This window comes from Aedes albopictus, chromosome 1, assembly GCF_035046485.1.
Source record: "Aedes albopictus strain Foshan chromosome 1, AalbF5, whole genome shotgun sequence".
Lineage (NCBI taxonomy): Eukaryota > Metazoa > Arthropoda > Insecta > Diptera > Culicidae > Aedes > Aedes albopictus.
The window spans coordinates 207,211,962-207,233,292 of NC_085136.1; the positions used below are offsets into that span (position 1 = coordinate 207,211,962).

At 43.8% G+C, this 21,331-nt stretch overlaps 1 protein-coding gene across 2 annotated transcripts in view; it reads right to left on the reverse strand.

Annotated features, from left to right (window-relative positions):
* Positions 1-4,579: 4,579 nt before the first annotated feature.
* LOC109430278 (uncharacterized) overlaps positions 4,580-21,331 on the reverse strand; it is a 334,978-nt gene continuing 318,226 nt past the window's right edge. For both annotated transcript variants that reach the window (XM_062846168.1, XM_062846167.1), the window contains 2 exons: positions 12,709-12,848; positions 4,580-12,578 (listed from right to left, as the gene is read on the reverse strand). In XM_062846168.1, coding sequence (XP_062702152.1) covers positions 10,399-12,578; positions 12,709-12,848 — 2,320 coding nt within the window. In that variant the 3' untranslated portion in view covers positions 4,580-10,398. The remainder of the gene's footprint in view (positions 12,579-12,708; positions 12,849-21,331) is intronic.

Genomic DNA, 21,331 nt, shown 5'->3' on the forward strand with positions numbered 1-21,331 from the left:
GCCTGGGCATTGTTGTCCTTTTGACTTCAGCTAGATTGGGGAGGTACGATTCGAGCGTTTATTCACCAAGGAGGTGCGGCTCAAACAGCGTCTGTTCTGGCATCCAGCGGCTGAATAAGAAACGCTGCACCACGCCCAGCTAGATCCAAGGTGGTAGCCCCATCAGCGTGGTCGTCCCAGTGTTGGTTGGGACGTTAAACAGAACTGGCACGATGGCCCTCCGGCGAGACAGGAGTGTTGGCGTAGGCCCAATAAGCCACCCGTAAAAATTCCCATTGCGAATAACATAGGAGAAAATACGACTCGATACAATCGGCAAAGACCCACGCGACGAAATAAGGACTACGATTGGAAACTTGGAACATGGAATTGCAAGTCACTAGGTTTCGCAGGATGTGACAGGATAATCTACGACGAACTACATTCCCGCAACTTCGACATCGTGGCGTTGCAGGAACTTTGTTGGACTGGACAGAAAGTGTGGAAAAGCGGGCATCGAGCGGCTACCTTCTACCAAAGCTGTGGCACCACCAATGAATTGGGAACAGGATTTATAGTGTTGGGCAAGATGCGACAACGTGTGATTGGGTGGCAGCCGATCAACGCAAGGATGTGCATGTTGAGAGTTAAGGGCCGTTTCTTCAACTACAGCATCATTAACGTCCACTGCCCACACGAAGGGAGACCTGATGACGAGAAAGAAGCGTTCTACGCGCAGTTAGAGCAAACATACGATGATTGCTCGCCGCGTGACGTGAAAATCGTTGTCGGCAACATGAACGCGCAGGTAGGAAGGGAGGAAATGTACAGACCGGTAATCGGGCGAAACAGCCTGCATGCCGTATCGAATGATAACGGCCAGCGATGCGTAAACTTTGCAGCCTCCCGAGGTATGGTAGTCCGAAGCACCTTCTTCCCCCGCAAAGATATCCACAAAGCCACCTGGAGATCACCCGACCAACAAACAGAAAATCAAATCGACCACGTTCTAATCGACGGTAAATTCTTCTCGGATATAAGCAATGTCCGCACATACCACAGTGCGAATATAGATTCGGAGCACTACTTAGTCGCTGTATGCATGCGCTCAAAACTTTCGACAGTTATTACCACGCGTCGAAGTCGAACGCCGCGGCTCAACATCGAGCAGCTGCGTACCGTAGAAGTGGCTCAAGACTACGCGCAGCAGTTAGCAGTGGCCCTACCAACGGAAGAGCAGCTTGGCGCAGCTACACTTGAAGATGGCTGGAGGGACATCCGATCCGCCATAGGTAGTACCTCGGCTACAGCACTAGGCTTCGCGACTCCGAATCACAGAAACGACTGGTACGACGGCGAATGTGAACAGTTGAAAAACGAAAAGAATGCAGCATGGGCGAGAATGCTGCAACACCGTACGAGAGCGAATGAGGCACGTTACAAACAGGCGCAGAACAGGCAGAACTCAGTCTTCCGGATGGAGAAGCGCTAGCAGGAAGAACGAGATCGCGAAGCGATGGAAGAGCTGTACCGCGTTAAGGACACACGAAAGTTTTACGAGAAGCTTACAAACAGGCGCGGAACAGGCAGAACTCAGTCTTCCGGATGAAGAAGCGCCAGCAGGAAGACCGAGATCGCGAAGCGATGGAAGAGCTGTACCGCGCTAAGGACACACGAAAGTTCTACGAGAAGCTGAACCGCTCGCGCAGAGGCTTTGTGCCACAAACCGACATGTGCCGAGATAATCACGGGAATATTCTCACGAGCGAGCGTGAGGTGGTCGAGAGGTGGCGGCAGCATTACGATGAGCACCTCAATGGCGACGTTGCAAGTACCGAAGGTGGCGTGGTAACAGATCCAGGAGAATGTCTCTCTCTCTCTTCTTGGCGTAACGTCCTCATTGGGACAAAGCCTGCTTCTCAGCTTAGTGTTCTATAAGCACTTCCACAGTTATTAACTGAGAGCTTCCTCTGCCAATGACCATTTTGCATGCGTATATCGTGTGGCAGGCACGAAGATACTCTATGCCCAAGGAAGTCAAGGAAATTTCCTTTACGAAAAGATCCTGGACCGACCGGGAATCGAACCCGTCACCCTCAGCATGGTCATGCTGAATACCCGTGCGTTTACCGCCTCGGCTGTATGGGCCCTATCCAGGAGAATGTGCACAGGACGAAAGACTTCCGGCCCCTGACCTCCAAGAGATTGAGGAGGAGGTTGGCCGGTTGAAAAACAACAAAGCCGCTGGAGCAGATCAACTACTAAGCGAGCTTCTAAAATACGGTGGAGAAGCACTGGTGAGAGCACTACACTTGGTCATTACCAAGATTTCGGAGGAGGAAGTATTACCGGAGGAATGGATGGAAGGTGTCGTGTGTCCCATCTACAAAAAGGGCGACAAGTTGGATTGCGAGAACTACCGCGCGATCACACTACTGAGCGCTGCCTACAAGATACTCTCTCAAATTTTATGCCACCGACTATCACCGATTGCAAGAGAGTTCGTGGGGAAATATCAGGCTGGATTTATGGGTGAACGCGCAACAACGGACCAGATGTTCGCCATCCGCCAGGTGTTGCAAAAATGCCGCGAATACAACGTGCCCACACATCACTTGTTCATCGATTTCAAATCGGCGTATGATACAATCGATCGGGAACAGCTATGGCAGATTATGCACGAATACGGATTCCCGGATAAACTGATACAATGTGTGGCTTCGTGGTCGTGCGGCTAGTGTCACCAAGCATTTAGTCGCATCGTGCTAGGAGCGCGGGTTCGATTCCCGCCGCAGCTGTCAGGAAAAGTTTTCGGCTGTGCCACTGGGCGTTGCATGCTAGTCCGTTGTCTAGTGTCGTGCTTCCTTCAAAGAACGAATAGTTCACTGGAAGTACTAAACGTGTCCGTGTCTTATTAATTGATCAAGGCGACGATGGATCGAGTGATGTGCGTAGTTCGAGTATCAGGGACACTCTCAGGTGATGGTCTTTCGTGCTTGCTGTTCAACATTGCTTTAGAGGGTGTAATAAGGAGAGCGGGGATAAACACGAGTAGAACGATTTTCACGAAGTCCGTTCAGCTGCTTGGTTTCGCTGATGATATTGATATTATTGCTCGTAAATTTGAGACGATGGCGGAAACGTACATCCGACTAAAGAGTGACGCCAGACGAATCGGATTAGTCATTAATGTGTCGAAGAAAAAGTACATGATGGCAAAGCGCTCCAGGGAGGAATCAGCGCGCCCGCCACCCCGAATTTATATCGACGGTGATGAAATCGAGCCGGCTGAAGAATTCGTGTACTTGGGCTCACTGGTGACCGCCGACAACGACACCAGCAGAGAAATTCAGAGGCGCATTGTGGCAGGAAATCGTGCTTACTTTGGACTCCGCAGAACTCTACGATCGAATAAAGTTCGCCGTAACACGAAGTTAACTATCTACAAAACGCTGATTAGACCGGTCGTCCTCTATGGGCACGAAGCATGGACCCTACGTACAGAGGATCAGCGCGCCCTTAGAGTTTTCGAACGGAAGGTGTTGCGTAACATCTACGGCGGAGTGCAGATGGATGACGGGACTTGGAGAAGGCGAATGAATCACAAGCTGCATCAGCTGCTGAGAGAACCAACCATCATCCATACCGCGAAAATCGGGAGGCTACGGTGGGCGGGTCACGTCATCAGGATGTCGGATAGCAACCCGACTCGAGAGTCACCCGACCGGCACAAGAAGACGTGGAGCGCAGCGAGCTAGGTGTGTCGACCAAGTGGAGGACGATCTGCGGACCCTACGCAGAGTGCGGAACTGGAGACAAACAGCCATGAACCGAGTAGAATGGAGACGGCTACTATGTACAGCAGAGGCCACCCCGGTCTTAGCCTTATCGGTAAGTAAGGTAAAGTAAGGATATAAAGAAAGCATATGATAGAATGTGGCACCGCAACCTCCTAGAAACAGTGATGGAAAACCAGCTGGGAAGACGGATGAACAATTTCATTTTCAATTTTCTGCAGCATCGTACAGCAAGAATCTGCTCCTGCTTCGGCGGACACTTATCTAAAATGGTACTCAGCGTCCGGCTAGTAACCTTTCAAAAAGAAAAAAAGAAAGATCTTTTATCTCTTATATCAAATAAACCAATATCACATTTTGATCTCAATATCAAAATATATTATTATTGAGCTCTTTTCCTCTACCCGAGTTGTTAGAGCCAATCAATATACAAAGAAGTAGTGAGTCTGTCTTCCGTGGTCTTTGTACCCAATTCAGTCTTATCCCCTCTGTCATGGCTTAAGCTGGCTACCTATTAATGCACCTCAGGCTGAAACTAATATAAATAATGGCGCAGCTCACAGTTCGGCTACTCTTTGCCTAATGTCTGCCCCGAATTTCCGAATTCACTATCGATAATGATACTTCTGTAAGAATTACGTGACGCCTTGTGTTGAGATTGACACATTACAATGATCAAACGATCGAGTTTAGCAGATTTGATTTTTTTTTCGCAAACTGAATGTTGATGACTGGACCAGCTATCAACAGAATTTTTTATTCGGGCCATTGTGATATTGGGAAATAAGTAGAAAAATAATCTCTTAATTTGCTATAAAAATCTTGTATTCCGTAATCGGTTGTCATTCGAATTCATTTACATACAGCGAGTCCCACACAATTGCTTCCCTCCTACTACACAATTCCGCTAATTTATAGACACGACACAAAATGTGTGCTTGTTACAAGTTGCAAGTATTCCTTTTATTTTATTTTCACTATTCTTTGGTAGAATTCTTTACCATTGCTTTTTCCATATACTGATCTTTTTTTGTTGTTTTACTCATGCATTGCAGATTACATCTCTAGTTTTTCCTCTTTTTTTATTACAGATGTAATAGTTTGCATCCCTATCGACGACGATCTTTGAACCTTCAGGCGAGTAGTAAATCATAGGATCGGTTTTCCGTTTCGGTAATATCTAATCTAGTGTTTATCTCTCGAATGTTTTTTTGAATCCAAAACAAAAAACCATTCACTTCGTGCTTCGTGTTAAATTTGTTCGACCTATAGTTACTAAAATCATGTGACAAGTTGATCACAGCTGCTTGAACCAATGTACGATTTGCTTTTGATTCTTGAATCGTGTTTTGAGCTGAATTGTATTAGAACTTTTTTTAGTTTCTTGCCATTTTGTTTTACTGTTTGGTGCCATTTTCTAACATTAAGTGCAAATATTTTCAGTTTGTTTTACCTTATAGAGTAGATCACAATTTAGTTGTTTATTTCTCCTATTTAAGGGAAAATTCAATGTGGTTCATCGTTTAAAAACAAAAGGCTTGTTTTGTACAGGTCTTAGAGAAGTTTTCGAAAGAGTTTGGTGTTAAAACATTATATCAGTGAATATTTGAAAAATAACGGGCACCATATTGGATTTCCTCTTAAATTAATCATGCTCCAGTGTATTTCGTAACGGGAACGATTATAACCTAAGATTCTGTGCTACCAATTCGTTCCATCTTGGTGATGTAAAGAATTCAAATAAATTACATTTACCTATAACATCTACGTTGTTTTTCACGTTCACACTGAATGTTGTGTTAAGTTTTCCACGATTCCGCTGTAATATATCAACGTTGAAAATAGCTGTTTCTTCATTGTTTGCACAAACTGAATTAGTTCCATGTCGAATCTATATGGAATTATTTGATTCATTAATATTGTATTGGATGTTAAAAGCAAATCAGGAGTCTTTAAAAATGCTACTCTATTTTCGTAAGCTCAGCAATGTTTTGCTTGATTTCTCTAGCTAAATTAAAACTAAAAACAACGTATAAAACCATAACTAGTTATAAAACCACGTTTCAATGCTTCATAGGAAAAGAACTTATAGTTAATTTGAATATACAACACAAACACATTAACACCCTTTACTTGACACGGAATGTCCAACAATTTAGTCCTCTTTTTTTTTCGTTATTAAGTGACCATTTTCCGCATTTGTTTAGCGTAAAAAACATCTAGCTTCCTGGCAGGCTTTCATCGTGGGGGTCCAGAAGAAGTGCAAATACCGCGTGCTCTCGAACGGGGTTTGAAGAGCTCACGCGGCGCGTTGTGGCCTTGAGTGAGTGCGGGGGTGCAATGTGTGTGTGTGTGCAGTGTGCAGTGGGCTACATGGGATTGTTTGGTTTGGTTTCGTGGGAAATTTCAACTCCAGTTAGTTGTACAAATATGTACCCATTTCGCAATCGAAAATGTTACGCCGACCAGCGGAGACCGCGGGAGATGATGAACTTAGATGGAATGTACAAACAGACCCAGTTGGGTGCGGGGAATGTTGTGTCCGGTTTTTTTTTGAAAGAATGTTGATGTTTTTTTAGCGAGGGATTGTATGTTTGATCGTTTAATTATAGAGACAGGATGTTGGGAAACCCATGTTGCCAATTGAGTGCAACACGGGATTTGTTTTATGACGAGGGTTGTGATGGTACGATAAAGATGAATTTTGCTGACATGTAGTAGCAAAGGCACATACACTGATGAAAGAGGAAAGGGAAATGGGAGCATGAAAGGAAGAAATGAAGAACTGTAGAACTGTAGAAAGGTCGTATCTTCTGTTACCGGAAGATAGAATCCAAATTAAATGATACAGTTAAGGATAGTTAATGAGCATACAGCAATTGATTTTGTGTAAAGCAAATAATTTTGAATTCATGTATTTTTTTCCTTCTACACTTTCAGAGATACGCAGCTATGAGCAGTATGCGAGACTGTTCGCGAACGTAGGAAGTTGATCCTCAATATTAACTTCCTCTTTCCTCTAGCGATTCATGTGACTTGAAATGAGTAGACACAACCAGCAACAAAAACATCGGAAATGTCGGCTGCCACAGTCGAAATGTATGGAAGAAATGAAGTGCGAGATCAAAGAAAGTCTGATTGCCGAGATCAGGCAGGAGATCGAAGGAGAATTCAACAAATTGTCTCCAGTTCTTCGATCATTTAAGTTTGATCATTCCTCCAAATCCCCCAAGAGAAGACGTGACGATGGAGGTACGACATCCTATCACTCGTTCAAAATACTTCGTGGAACTGATCTGATAACAGCCAACCCTTTCCCGTCCCGTGTAGATAGACCCGTCGATAAGTTCTGAATTTATCTTAACATAATATCTCCGGAAGCATCTGAATCGAATATCAAGAAACTCGTCAAAGAATGCTTGTATACGGATGAAGTCACCGCGAAATAGTTAATACCGAAAGGTCGGTCTCCTTCAACTCTGTCATCCATCTCATTTAAGATAGTTGTTCGTTATGAGTTGACATCAAAAGCTATGGATTCTATTTTTTGACCATAAGGGATCGTATTCCGTCAATTTACTGAGGATGAGGTACGAAGGACCCAGCATTTTTTTAACCCTGTACCGCCTGCAGATTCTGGTCCAGCAATCTATGTGCCGGACCCGACGAATCCAAATGCACACCCAACACTACAGGAATTACGAATTACGAATTTACTGCCAAAATGTTTGTGGATTACGGACTAAAATTGGCGATTTTTTCCTGGCTATCTCTGAACATGACTATGACGTTATAGTTTTGACTGAAACCTGACTTGATGAGGATATCTAGTCTGCTTAACTTTTTGCAAATCAGTATTCGGTATACAGAACTGGCCAATGCCATCCGGAAAAGCGGATTATCTAAATAATACGAAAAATCACGTCTAGAACACAACAGATGTACTCTGTTGGAGAATTCCAAAAGAACAACGTTCGTGACGCGCATTCAAGAGCCATGGGTCAAACAGCTAAAACAAGTACCGTAAACTCGTGCAAGTTGGTATATGATGACAGCTAGCTCTTGCTCTGACACACAACAGCATTAAATGTTTTCTCATTACAGAATTCATTCGGGGAGACATTGTATCGTGGCTGTCAGTTTGCATACGAAGATGCAGTTGGTATTCCTGTCCCAGAGATAACAGCTCTTGTCTCCTATAACCAAATCTCCTTCGTGGTTGGCTATGATGCAAATGCAGATCGCACAGTATGGTGAAGGACCAACATAAATCTCAGAGGTGAGTACCTCTTAAAGTTTCTTTCTTCTATAAATAAAAGCATATGCAATATTGATGACAAACCTACACATGAAAACTCAATACGATAGTCAACCTAGGGCTACGGCAGGTTTGTTCTCTTCGTCATGATGGGTTTTTGTCGGGCAATTTTTCTGAAATTTGGTCGTATAATTCAGCTTGATTGTGCAGAATTTGAGGCCAACTTTGAGTTGAACAGCTTTCGAAAAATCCCCATGACGAAGAGAACAAAACTGCCACAAATACACAATTTCCCCTATTTCGGATAATATAAATATAAACACGTAGTCTTGGTAAGGGGTTCTAATTTAGAAAAGTTATTGAGGAAATTCCCCTATTCTTCAATCCGAGAATTACATAATAGGACCTTACGTAATATCTGTGATGTAGTTCGAACTGGTTTGCAACGCTATCAAAACGCTAATCATTAAGGTGAATATATGACGAAGCCACACCTCGAATTTTCAAGAGCACAAATCTGAAAAACCGAATGTCGGTTTGAGCTGAAAAGTTGATCGATTGGTCACCACCAGCGGGTAACCAATCGATCAACTTTTCAGCTCAAACCGACATTCGGTTCTTTAGATTTGTGGTCTTGAAAATTTGAGGTGTGGCTTCGTCATATATTCACCTTAAGGTGTCATGATGCGTCACTAGGTTTTCACACGAATCATTGACTTTTTGCTTTTCAATGATTGTTTGCCTCGCGTTTTTGAAGTGATAAAAAACTGTCAATTCTGCAGCAACGCAGCAGAAAAAGTATCATCGCATTCACTGCGAGTGAGCAATTAGGGTGATACTTTTTCAGACGAATATTCGCTATGGTGGCAGAGAATTATCACTTTGAAATTTAGAGCCATATATCCAACATGGCTAACAATGCTGATGATGCCGTAAAAAGCCTTAAGGACAAGGTATTTGGAGTACATAGCTCAAATTTTCTAGAGCACCGTTTTTTTTTCAAAATGCATCACGCTGATGACAGCCACTGAACAATCAGCGTGATGCATTTACAGCCATATCCGTTCACCGGTTCTAAAAAACGGTGCTCTAGAAAAATTGAGCTATGTACCCCAAATACCTTGTCCTTAATGCTTATTAAGAAAATTGTCCAACTAAAGCTTGTAGTTCGAGCAGAGATGTTTGGGAAATCCAGAAAAATGACCACGTGGTTCATGGAAAGCCCCAAAGATTAGTTTCGGGCTAATTCTTGGATAAATTTTAAAAGACTGGTGTCAAGCTCGATTAGTTTTAAAACTAGAGTATTTCTGACAAATTAATAGAACTTTACAAGAAATTTATCAAAAAGTTCTTCTTAAAATTTCCCTTGTGAAATATATGATAGATGTCGTGCCTTAACCATGCCAAATGTCCGCTGGTCAAAATGTGCAGGGACATGGAAGGTAACACCTTGACGAATGGTCATGAAGTGAAAGCTCAGACTTCGATAGTTCCAACTGAAAATCTAGCATCAAGATAAAAATAACTAACCCATTCCTGTGGTAACACATCACTTTCATCTCGCTAAGCAAACCTGTCAGCAGATGACACTTCTAGCTCGGTAGTGATGGTACGGGAAACAATTAAGATTAGTAACGCATGTTTGTTTGGTTTCTATCCAATATCCCATATAAACGCTTCTTTCATCCCCATTTGCTCCAGTTGATTGTATCAGACTAGAACGACGAAATCTCGCATGCTCATCCCTATCTATCTCTATTCTACCCTATATGCGATGTCTATCCGGCTTTTTTTTTTTTGATGAGATTGTTGCGTTCATTCAATTTAGTTCCCGGTGCTATACAGAAACAGTTAACATCAGATTGGGTCATGCTTAAAACCTACAACACAGTGGTGCTTGTTTTTGCTGTTGCCGCCGCTGCCGTCATCCGCCATATAGAGCGTAGTAGCGCGGGTGGTAAAGGGTCGTTAATTAATGCCTTTCCCCGGATTCTATCTCGTGCCACTGCTGCTGGCAACGGTGACAGTGGTGCTTGCGGAAGCGAGTGATGAATACGTAGAGGACAACGACATGCTGTTGTTGCCGGTGGCATCGGATAGATTATTTACAAGTGATGCCGACGGAGTGATTTCGGTAATAGCTGTCGCGACGGAACTGTTGCGCTGTAGTGTACAATTAATAGGATTGATATCTCCACGTGGACCGGTGATGGTGGAGACTTCCTCTCCCGTTTGCACCGCCGACGGCGAGGCCACTGTAGTTGTGGTAGCACTGACGTTCGGGCTCGTTCCCGAAGTGGTCGCCGTTGACATTGAATTGGACGATTGCGAGGAGGAATTTAATAGGTAGATCATCACCGTATGCTAGCATTTTGGTTGGAATGTTTTCCGACCCGGTAGTAGGCAGAGGATACTTAAGGCCATCACCATGTGCCAGATCGAGTGTACGATATGATAGTTTTGTTTTGTCTGCAAGAAGGCATAGCAGACGAGGCCGACCATTACTAGCACACTACCGATTGGTAAGTAGACGGCCAAGTAGCCTCGCGAAGGGAAACATTTCTTCGTTTTGCGACAACGAAGACCCCAGCTTACGGATATTAGGCAGATTCCCGTTAACGCTGGAGCTAGGAACACCCAAAGGGACTGTTTATTTAGTTCAGTTCCAAATGCAAGAAGAATCGCTCCCAGCATGTGCAACAGAGAGACAAACTGGTGCCGAATGTTGGACATGGCAATCAGTGTAACCCAAATTGCCAGCAAGCCACAGTAGAAATCACAGAACTGTAGAACACCGATCTTGACGAGACAGAAGCTGAATTCTTCCTCGCCCGAATCGCATGCGTGGTAGAAAGTAGAAAAGAACATCGCGAAGAAGTAGATGATCGATTCCGTGTAATAGCCTCGTTTTACGGCGAAGAAAATGCTAGGCAAAAATAATAAATTCGAAAGCGTTAACATTAGCGAGGCAAGCAGAATCGACGCACTGGACGGAACTTGAGAGTCTTCGGTACAATCCCAACCTCGATAGTTTCGCAAACATAGACAAGTCGAGAAGACGAAACCTCCTGACATGTAGTGGTAACATCTACCAAATCGCCCACATCGCCCCGCCACACAAGGACTAGACGATATTGTAAACACTACACTGCCATTGCATCCCGTATCTGCGGCTACACTTTGCTCTGTCGCATACTTGTGATGAACCTCAAATTTCTTGGCCATCTCATCATACGCATCGGTACACTTTGCATCCATTATACACTCTTTAATCTTCAACGTTTCTGTTTCGTTCATTTTCGTCAAACAGCTCTCATTTCCCAGGCACTCTTTATAGTAATTTGCCAATTCCGCGCAAGAACATGGCTGTTTCATGTCCAACAAAACCTCCCGGTATTTTTTGATAAACTCCTTCACACTGTCGATGATGGTTATCCTAGCTGCTGTTTCTGCTCCATGGCAGAAGACTCCCAGAGTCACATACCATTTGCCAGGTTCCGGAAACGGAATGTGAACCAGGCCCGTGCTGGTGTCTGAATCGGTATTGTTGATCGTGATGGCTGCGGGGAAAATATGTCTTCCATAGACGCATTTATCCGGCCAGGTTGGAATTCCTGGCTCACCCAGTCGCATACAAACGATTACGGTTTGATTACTTCGATTGGTGTCCTGGGCAGTGCTGGCAGGCGCCGCCGTTGTGCTTGTCGTCGTTGTAGTTTCTTCTACAAAATTCTCTTGAATGTCGATCAGCTTCTCAGCCACTACGCCAACGTGGTCGTTACTATTCGCTTGGTGAGCATCAATCAGAATGCTCTTCATATCTTGGCGCATGGCGACGGCGAAACTCAACGTGCCTCCGATGTCATACACATCGTTAACGTCGAACTTCATCAATGCTGGAGTTCCTGCGCTCAAATTCAATGTAAGTGGTACGGTCCCGTTTATGTCCGGTAGAAGGTCGTAGTCGAACATGAAAAACTCGCGATAGGTTTGTCGCAGTAGTGCGTACTGCTCGAAGCCTCTTCGTTGCAGTACGGTCTGCTTCCCACTCTCTTCAGTCGATTCTTTATGCTCGTCTTCTGAACGTTCCACTATCGCTGATTCGAATTCCATTTCTATGACGTATTCTAGTTCGAGAGCCTTTGCCTCACCTGATGACCGATTCGAGTGCCCCTCGTCGGACTCGTTCAAGAAGTCTACATCTACGTAGTGCCATGCGCTTTCCTGTGGATAAAAGTCGATGCTGATATCTCCCGTTTGATTGGGGCATATTATGGCATTCTGAAGGTAGTCCTTGTGCGTTGGCAAAGCGTGTGCCTGCACGGAGAAGCTCACATCGCTGCAGTCGTTGCAGGGACGCTTGATTTGCAACCGCCACGTCACCATTGAAATATCGCTGGGAACGAAAAACTTGTAACTCTTGGGCTCGGTTTGGTTGGCACTCATCGTGTCTCGGTACGAGGTTTGAGCATTCAGAATAACCGGTGTGATGCGCGCCACGGCCATTTCAGACATTAGGAGCGTCTCACAGGACGGAGCGAGGCCTGGGAATAGATGGAACAAATTTTAATAGAAAATAATTTTAAAAATTTTATTAATTAAAAATATGGCGCGTTGTGAGCAATATTCCCCTTTCAAAATTGTTATACTACCATCCAAATATTCCTCACTCACCTTGTTGTTCGATGCGCTCGTTGTTTGGATCGGTCCAGCTGATGAACGCCACTGCAAACCAATTGCCCGGATGAGGCCCATCTATGCTCAGCCGCCTCGTTATGCTGTCGGACTTAAATTGTAAATTGTGGATCTCGAATCTGTTGAGGTTCGCAAAAGGGGAGAATGTGGAAAATTAGCGAGGTGTCATTAGTTTTGAGTACATTTTCGCGGAGGGAGGTGTTTTGGGCAATGATTACGTTATTACGTCGTTACGTATAAAAGTTAATCAAAAAAGTGTCAGTGTGATTCGTCTGCAGAATCTAGCCCTTTGCTTTCCTCTTATTTTGAGTCTTTCTATCTACTATCTTTCTCTTCTTTTCATATCCTCTTCTTGGCGTAACGTCCTCACTGGGACAAAGCCTGCTTCTCAGCTTAGTGTTCTATGAGCACTTCCACAGTTATTAACTGAGAGCTTCCTCTGCCAATGACCATTTTGCATGTGTATATCGTGTGGCAGGCACGAAGATACTCTATGCCCAAGGAAGTCAAGGAAATTTCCTTTACGAAAAGATCCTGGACCGACCGGGAATCGAACCCGTCACCCTCAGCATGGTCATGCTGAATACCCGTGCGTTTACCGCCTCGGCTATATGGGCCCTCCTTCTTTTCATATATAAACTCTGTATAGATCTTCATATCAATCGCTAGAACCAGAAACGGGTTGAATATACCATTTTCCTTCCTGTCGACTTCGCAACACATATAGACAATCCATCACATCCGCACTGCAAATCTACATCTAGCAAACAACGCCACATCATTTTAATAATAATTTAATACATCAGCTAACCTTACGGCATCCACGCACAAACGTGAACCACTGTCAAACTGCCATATCCCGAACAATCCGACACTCACAAGAATTTGCGCAGATGCAGTGTTATATAATCCTTTCCTCATCTACCCTCATGTGATGTGGCAGGTGCCTTTCTCGTTTAAAAGTAGGAAATCAACAACACTCACACACTGGAGATGCCGATTAGTCCCAAGCAGCTATTCCCAACACACGCCGACTGGAAGACGCTGCGGTGAAAAGGACCTTCGTCGAGGAGGTGGGAACTATGCTGCGGATATTCCAGAATGTGGAAGCGTAGAAGATCAATGGACCGCCATCAATAACGCCTTCATCGCCACCGGCTAGAATAATTTGGGTGAGCTACGCACTCACCTGACCTGACCTGACACCTGGAGTAATATAGAGGAGCGATGGAATGCCAAAGTCGCGAAAACACGAGGAGCCAAAGCCGTAGCCCGTCAGCGCTATTCGGTTCTCGAGAAGGACGTAAATGCTCCTGTAGACGGGACAAAAGAGCGTGGGTGGACTTCCTAGCCGACTAAGGCGAGAAAGCCGCAAATACCGGTGACATTCGTCTCCATTACGACTAAGATGAATGCTACGATGCCCGTGAAAGACACATCTGGATAGCTATTGACCGACCCGGCTGACCAGCTAAAACGCTGGCTCGAGCACTTTGGAAACCTTTTTTAAGTTCCGGATACGCCACCAACATCTCAGTATGATCCGCCAAGGGTTCGACGCATTACCCGTGTCAAAACCAAAGCTCCATCATTGCAGGAGATAGAAACAGCCAGCATGAAATCGTACAGGGTTCCGGGGGACGATCGCATATAAGCCGAGATGCTCAAAGCTGACTCCTTAGTATCTGCACAACTGCTGCATTAATTATTCTGCAACATATGGGAAAACGTGACATTTCCGGTCGACTGGATGTCTGGATGCAAGGCGTCTTAGTAAAGGTGCCCAAAAATGGTGATCTGACTGTATGCGATAATTACTGTGTATAGTTTTCAAAGTCCTCTGCAAAGTGATCCTTAAACGGATACAGGAGAAGATTGACACAATTCTCCGACGGCAGCAAGCAGGATTCCGTTCCCGACGATCTTGTGTGGACCATGGTCACGCTCCGTATCATCCTGGAGAAAATCAATGAATTCCAAGAGTTTCTTTACCTAGTGTTCATTGATTACGAAAAAGCCATCGACCGTTTCAACCATATGTGGGGAGCCCTCAAGCGCAAGGGTGTTCCTGAGAAAATCATCGACCTCATTCAAGCTCAATTTGGGGCATTTCGGCGCAGAGTACTGCACAACGGTGTCTTGTTCGACCTCATCCGGATCGTCGCTGGAGTAAGGCAAGGATGTATACTGTCATCGCTACTGTTCCTCATCGTAATCAACGAGATCTTGGTACGTGCAATTGATCGTGAACCAAATCGTGATTTTGGACTGACGATGACGTTGCTCTCATAGCTCAACGACGCTCTGATATGCAGAGTAAGCTCGACGATATTGCCGATTGCTCCTCGGCGCAGGTCTTACCGTCAACGTCAGCAAGACCAAATCGTTGGATGTAAACACGGTCAACCCTTTCAGCTTCACCGTAGCTGGGCAAGCAGTGGAGAATGTTGAAAGCTTCCAATATCTTGGTAGCCAAATGTCGGCCGATGGCGGCACCAAGAGCAACATAGGTGCACTGATCAAGAAGGCAAGGGCTGCTTTTGCAAGTTTAAGAAACGTATGGAAAAACAGTCAAATTAATCAACGCACCAAAATCCGAATCAACTCAAACGTAAAATCAGTGCTGATGTATGCCAGTGAAACTTGGTGTGTATCAGTGGAGAAGCCTCAACGGCTGCAGGCAGATTATGATCAATAGATATCTGCGGTATATAATTCGTGCAAATTGGTGGCCTAACAATTGGATCTCCAACGTGGAGCTCCATCGTCGAAGTCATCAAAATCCGATTGTGACAGAAATTCGGGAGCGAAAGTGGAGGTGGCTCGGCCACACTCTATGCAGGGGCGTAAACGAAATCTGCAAGCAAACGTTAGATTGGAATCGAGCAGGACGGCGGGCAATTGCCCAGAAACTTTTCATAAAAGAAATGCTACACGATTTACACAGTTTTTTTTTATTAACCCGGGAGCGGTCGCGTCGTGTACTGAGAACACGCACCATGAAAAATGCATGCTTGTGATACACAGCGTGAGCGCGGCGTCGCTGCAGGTAGTCAAAGACGCGACTGCTCAAGGGTTAAACTCGCTTTAAGTTCATCCGTATGAACGATCCCCTCTTAAAAGCTTTGCACAATTCCTATCCAAACGTAGTTGCCTCTTCGTTTACATATCCTGGCACTTACATCTGTCAATCACAAAAGTTTCCTTAAATGACAGTTGCAAAACAATATGCCGTATAAAGCTTCATCGTGCTACTTCTCTATTGTCTCAACAACCTCTGCACTGATATTTCCGGCTCAGTGAGGAAAGCATTCCATTGCTCCCGTATCATGTATGGAAGTATGGAAATAGACCTTCGTACCCATCATCATTTCGCACGTCTCTCCAGTAGTCAAAACAACTCTGCGGCTCAATTGACGCTAAAACCTGTCACCTATCTCCGCATTCCACACAACCTCGGCTTTTTATTTATGGTGAGCTTTTCCTTCATTCTGTGTGAAGTTAGGAAGAGCTAAGACCTCCTCGACGTCAATCTTGTTTCGTTGATAGGCTCTCCGCAAAAGTCTGCCCGCTTCACTGCAGGAGAGCCGTCGCGTCGTGGAAGTAGGAGGGAATCGTTACCAAATGCGCCGTTTCGATGGAATGATCCATTTCATACATTATTCTAAACAGCGATATATTGTACGTGCAGTTGAATCCCGGAATTTGCGACTAGCGAATTTGGATTTTTCTCCAAATCCGTGCGTCGGACCTAACTTCGGAAGTGGTGCGCTGTATAGCGGACAAGGTTTACTATACAGCGCATCACTTCCGAAGTTAGGTCCGACGCATGGATTTGGAGAAAAATCCAACTTCGCTTGTCGAAAACTCCGATTTTCAACTAAATTGAGAATATTATTCTAGAACAGTGAAAAATCTGATTAGGTGTTTTATGTGGACAGCTAGTATTCCAAGTGACAGACAGAAACAATGAACAGCACGCATAGTTTACCTCAATCTCCCGCCTACGAGGGTATGCAAACAGTTTTCCCTTGTCAGTCGTTTCATATTTTCCTCTGGCTACCCATCATCCGACCCAGCCGACCTCCCATCAGTCGATGGTTTTATAGCTAGGTGTGTGCGAATTTGCTCTGTTGTAGAGCTTTGCCTTCGCCTTTCATCGGTGGAGCAGATATGGCAAATGCAGAAAGAAAATATAATAAACTAGCACAAAATAACATTACCATTGGATGATATGCTCCCCGGACCACCAGAACTAGGGGAACAAAGCCCAAAATGCCAAGATGGGGTAAAATGGCCCAACTCATAAAATCATTCCTAGATGTGATTTGACCATTACTATAGGTGAATGGTGTCAAGATATGTTTACATAAAACATTCTTCTAGAAGCTAAGCCGACATACCCATGGTATATCTTTCGATTTCCCAATGAAAACTATCATCTTCCGTTTTTTCGTGCTTGCAATTAAGGTTTTCTGGTGATTTTATTACAAGCCAAGTGTTTCCAAACAGATTGAGACACACATGCAGGCACATGGTTGTTGATGTCTACGCTTTTCATGTTAGGGGTCATACAAATATGACGACCATCGTTTAACGGGGAGAGGGGTGACACTCCATGTATTGAGCATACGAAAATAACGGACCAGACGAGCAAAGGGAGTCAGAAATGCCATAAAAATGATGGACGTAATTTTTGAACGTTTTATTAAAGTGGCATCTTACCCCATGGCAGGTGGCCTTTTTGCACCACTTCCGTTTTACGAACCAGTTTCTGAAATCGCTATAAATCGAGAAAATGCATTAGTTTAGTGAATATTTTTGCTGAAGTATCGAGCAAATATTGTCTAGTTGCTGTTAACACTTTGAAAGCCTACACACCACGAAAAAATCAAAATTACTCGTGACGTAAATTTATTGTACAGAACGTAGCATTCAATTTCGCCAAAAGAGTGTTTACGTTTTCGACAAACTATGGATTGGACGAAATCAAAAACGTAATCAGACGACAACTCCTGATCAACGACTATCCAAAATCGTTGATCAGCCGAGTAATAAACCGAATACAACAAAGCAGACATGAGGATACAGCTATGGAAGCGAACGAAAACGAAACAGATGAGAGGGAAACAGTTTTTCGTTCGCTCATCAATATCGAAGGCCTCTCACACTCGATAATCAAAACACTGAGAAGGGACTATCCAACAACGAATTTCGCCACCAAAACAACAAACATGGTTGGGACGCTACTACCACTAGTAAAAGACAAGACTCCAAAAGACGAGCAAAGCAACGTTGTGTACAAAATTGACTGCGACAACTGTGATGGCTGCTACATTGGAATGACGACGACAAAGCTGAAAACACGCACATCTGGACATCGTTCTACTGTACGCAGACTGACGGCGCTGAGAGAAGCAGGACATACGAACACAGACGCAGCGATTATAAACATTAGGGAAAAGACAGCACCAGTAGACCACGCAGCAGGGAATGACCATGTATTTAAACTTGACGATGTGAAGATATTAGATAGGACACATAGACCATCAAATCTTCCCATTTTGGAAAGTTGTTACATCAAAAACACGCCACACACGGTGAACAAACGCTCAGACACAGACAACCTGCACGTAGTCTACGCTGCTTTACTCCACACGATAAAAAACATACAGACGACGAAAATGAAAAATCAAAACAGAACGAATGTAAACACAACACAAGCAATCACCCGAACACACTAAAAACCGAACACATAACACACGAAGTTCAAAATCATCAACCGTCATTTTGAAAACGTAGACATACAGTAACGAAAGAGGTCCGAATCCCGATCCCTAGTGATTTAAGTTACGGTTTTCCGGATGAAAACGGACGGGAAACTAGAGTATCGAATGACGGTTGAAAGATTGAAAAATCTACATGACGAAAAAACGACCAAAAACTCGGTAATGTGTTAATTGTTTGTAAAGTGTCTTGTAAAACGAAACTAATTGTAATGTTCCGAATAAATACAGATTCCTTGAAAAAAAAAAAAAAAAAAAAGGAAAACGTAGACATACAGTAACGAAAGAGGTCCGAATCCCGATCCCTAGTGATTTAAGTTACGGTTTTCCGGATGAAAACGGACGGGAAACTAGAGTATCGAATGACGGTTGAAAGATTGAAAAATCTACATGACGAAAAAACGACCAAAAACTCGATTCCTTGAAAAAGATCCGATACGGATCGAAACGTCGGAGTAAGAGAACATAAGGTGTTTTTGATCTCACAATCGGACTGAAAAGCCAAGAAATTCTCCTAAGAATACACCAAGAACAGTCGTAATCCATCAACGAACGTAAACAACTTAGTGACGTTAATTCATAGGTTTTCTGACTTAATAATACGTCATTCTTGTAAAATTGAGTTCAATGTGACGTAAACAGTTTGTGAATTGTCCATGATTACGTTTGATATGACTTAATATTCAGTTAAATTTTACAGAAAATTACGTCACTTGGGCGTTTGAATTTATGTCATATGTGATGCTTGAATATGTGCATCCCGAGTGACGGGAATTTACATGATTTTTTCTAAGTGTGTAGTAAATGAAGCTATTTATCATTGAAAACGATGAAAGTTTGAAAAATGGCATATTACCCCACTTTCCCCTACCACCAGCGCTAGCGCTCAACTGATGGGAAAGTGAGGATGGGCCGCCAGTTCTAGGAACTTTATGAATATTTTCTTGAACGATCGACGTGGCATCACGACGGTGGTGGTGGTGTGATGAAACTGGCTGGACGAGGCAGATTGCAACCATGCGAAGTCCATTGGAGAAACGCAACAATGTCTGAGTTGTTTGGACCAAAGTAGGTTATCAAATGTGTTTACCTGCAATTGTTTGTTGGTTGGTTGGTCGGTTAATGATTTTCTGAGTAGAAAACGTTTACGGAATTGCATCAGCATTTTATTGAATGACAGTTGCCATATACTTTCTATGCTAAAATAGTTTATATATATTTTATCCTTCAAGCATAAAACATCATCAAATTATTTTTAAATTTGTAGGCAACGTGATGGAATGGAATGGTAATAATAATTTATTTCGGTTTTTAATATGAACAATTATTGTCTTTTTGTAAGAAAACTCGTCAATTTCGTCCTCGAAACTTTATCCTATCTCAACGAAAAAAACACGTGAAGAGACCTCAGACGCAAGGATGTCCCTGAGAAAATCATCGGCTGCGTTGAAGCACAGTACGAGGCATTTTCTTACAGAGAACTACGCAATAGTGTCGTGTCCGTTCCCATCCGGGTCACCCTCACCACAACAGTTCTGTTCCTCATCGTAATGAACGAGATTGTGGGAGCGGGAGGTGCGATTGATTGTGAACCGAATCGGGGGTTGCCGTGGCAATCCATAACCATGGAGTATTGAAATGACCTCGAACTGGTTCATGTCGTTTTTCTCTTAGCTGAACGGCCTTCTGATATGCAGTGTAAGCGTGAAGAATTTTCCGAATGCTTCTCTGTGTCAGTTCTCGCCATTAACGTCAATAAAATTTGATCGTCAGATGTAAACAACACGGTTTCTCCAACGAAGAGCTCCATTTCCCCTCAGCGACAGAAACTCGGGAGCGAAAGTAGAAGTGGGTCAGCCACCCTTTACGCAGGGGCTGTTACAAAACCTGCCAAATGATTTATGATATTAAGCTTATTTGAATTAAATTCCTATCATATTCGAAATATCAGCCAAATCAGATACAAAACCTCAGAAAAATTCCGGTAGGCGTAAACATAGTTACAGGGCGTAGTAGGAGACTCAACTGTAATACAATTACCCAAAGCTCTTAATTCCCCAGTGTTTCCTGTCTTCATTGTTCTCACTATGTACAATCGGATCCCTGGTCGACGTACCTGTAGCATGTACCATACTTATGAAAGAAGGTTTTCCAAACGTTGTACGATAATGGAAGGATAGATGGCGTAAGTAAACGAAGAAGATCCACTATCAAAAGGAGGAGAAAAACGCAACTTCAGGCCGTACAGGCTATGTATGCACAAACCCAGAGATAATGCTAGTCAACGATGTCGTCAGAGTATCTCATCCTTTGCGAACGTGCTTTCCACAATGTCTTGTTCATCGCCAACGACGACGACGACGACGCAAACCAACTGGATTCCGATGGTGGTGTGGAATGAGGAACTCAGCTGCAATTTCCATGGGTGGGAGAGACGTTGAGTGGGAGGTCTTTTCATATTCATAGGATTTTGCCTTTTTCTTGTGAGCGCTTTCATGATTCGATTTGCTCAACGGTCTATGACTGTAGCCGGTGTTTCGCTGTTCCAACGCCGCTGTGTCGCTTGGTCGCTGACTGCCGCCATTGTCTCATTTTGTGCATTATTGGTGTTTGTGTTGTGTAGTCTCGTCGAAGTGTAAATTTTATTTTTTCGCTTCAACCTCCCACGTGGACGTTGATTAAGGTGTTATTGTATTTTGGGAGTACCTACCAAATCGAATCACACATCGTATTCATTCAGAGGTTGCACAATGTACAATGCACATATTGTACATTACTTACTGAACAATGGGCAACATCGTAAAGTTAGGTGAAAA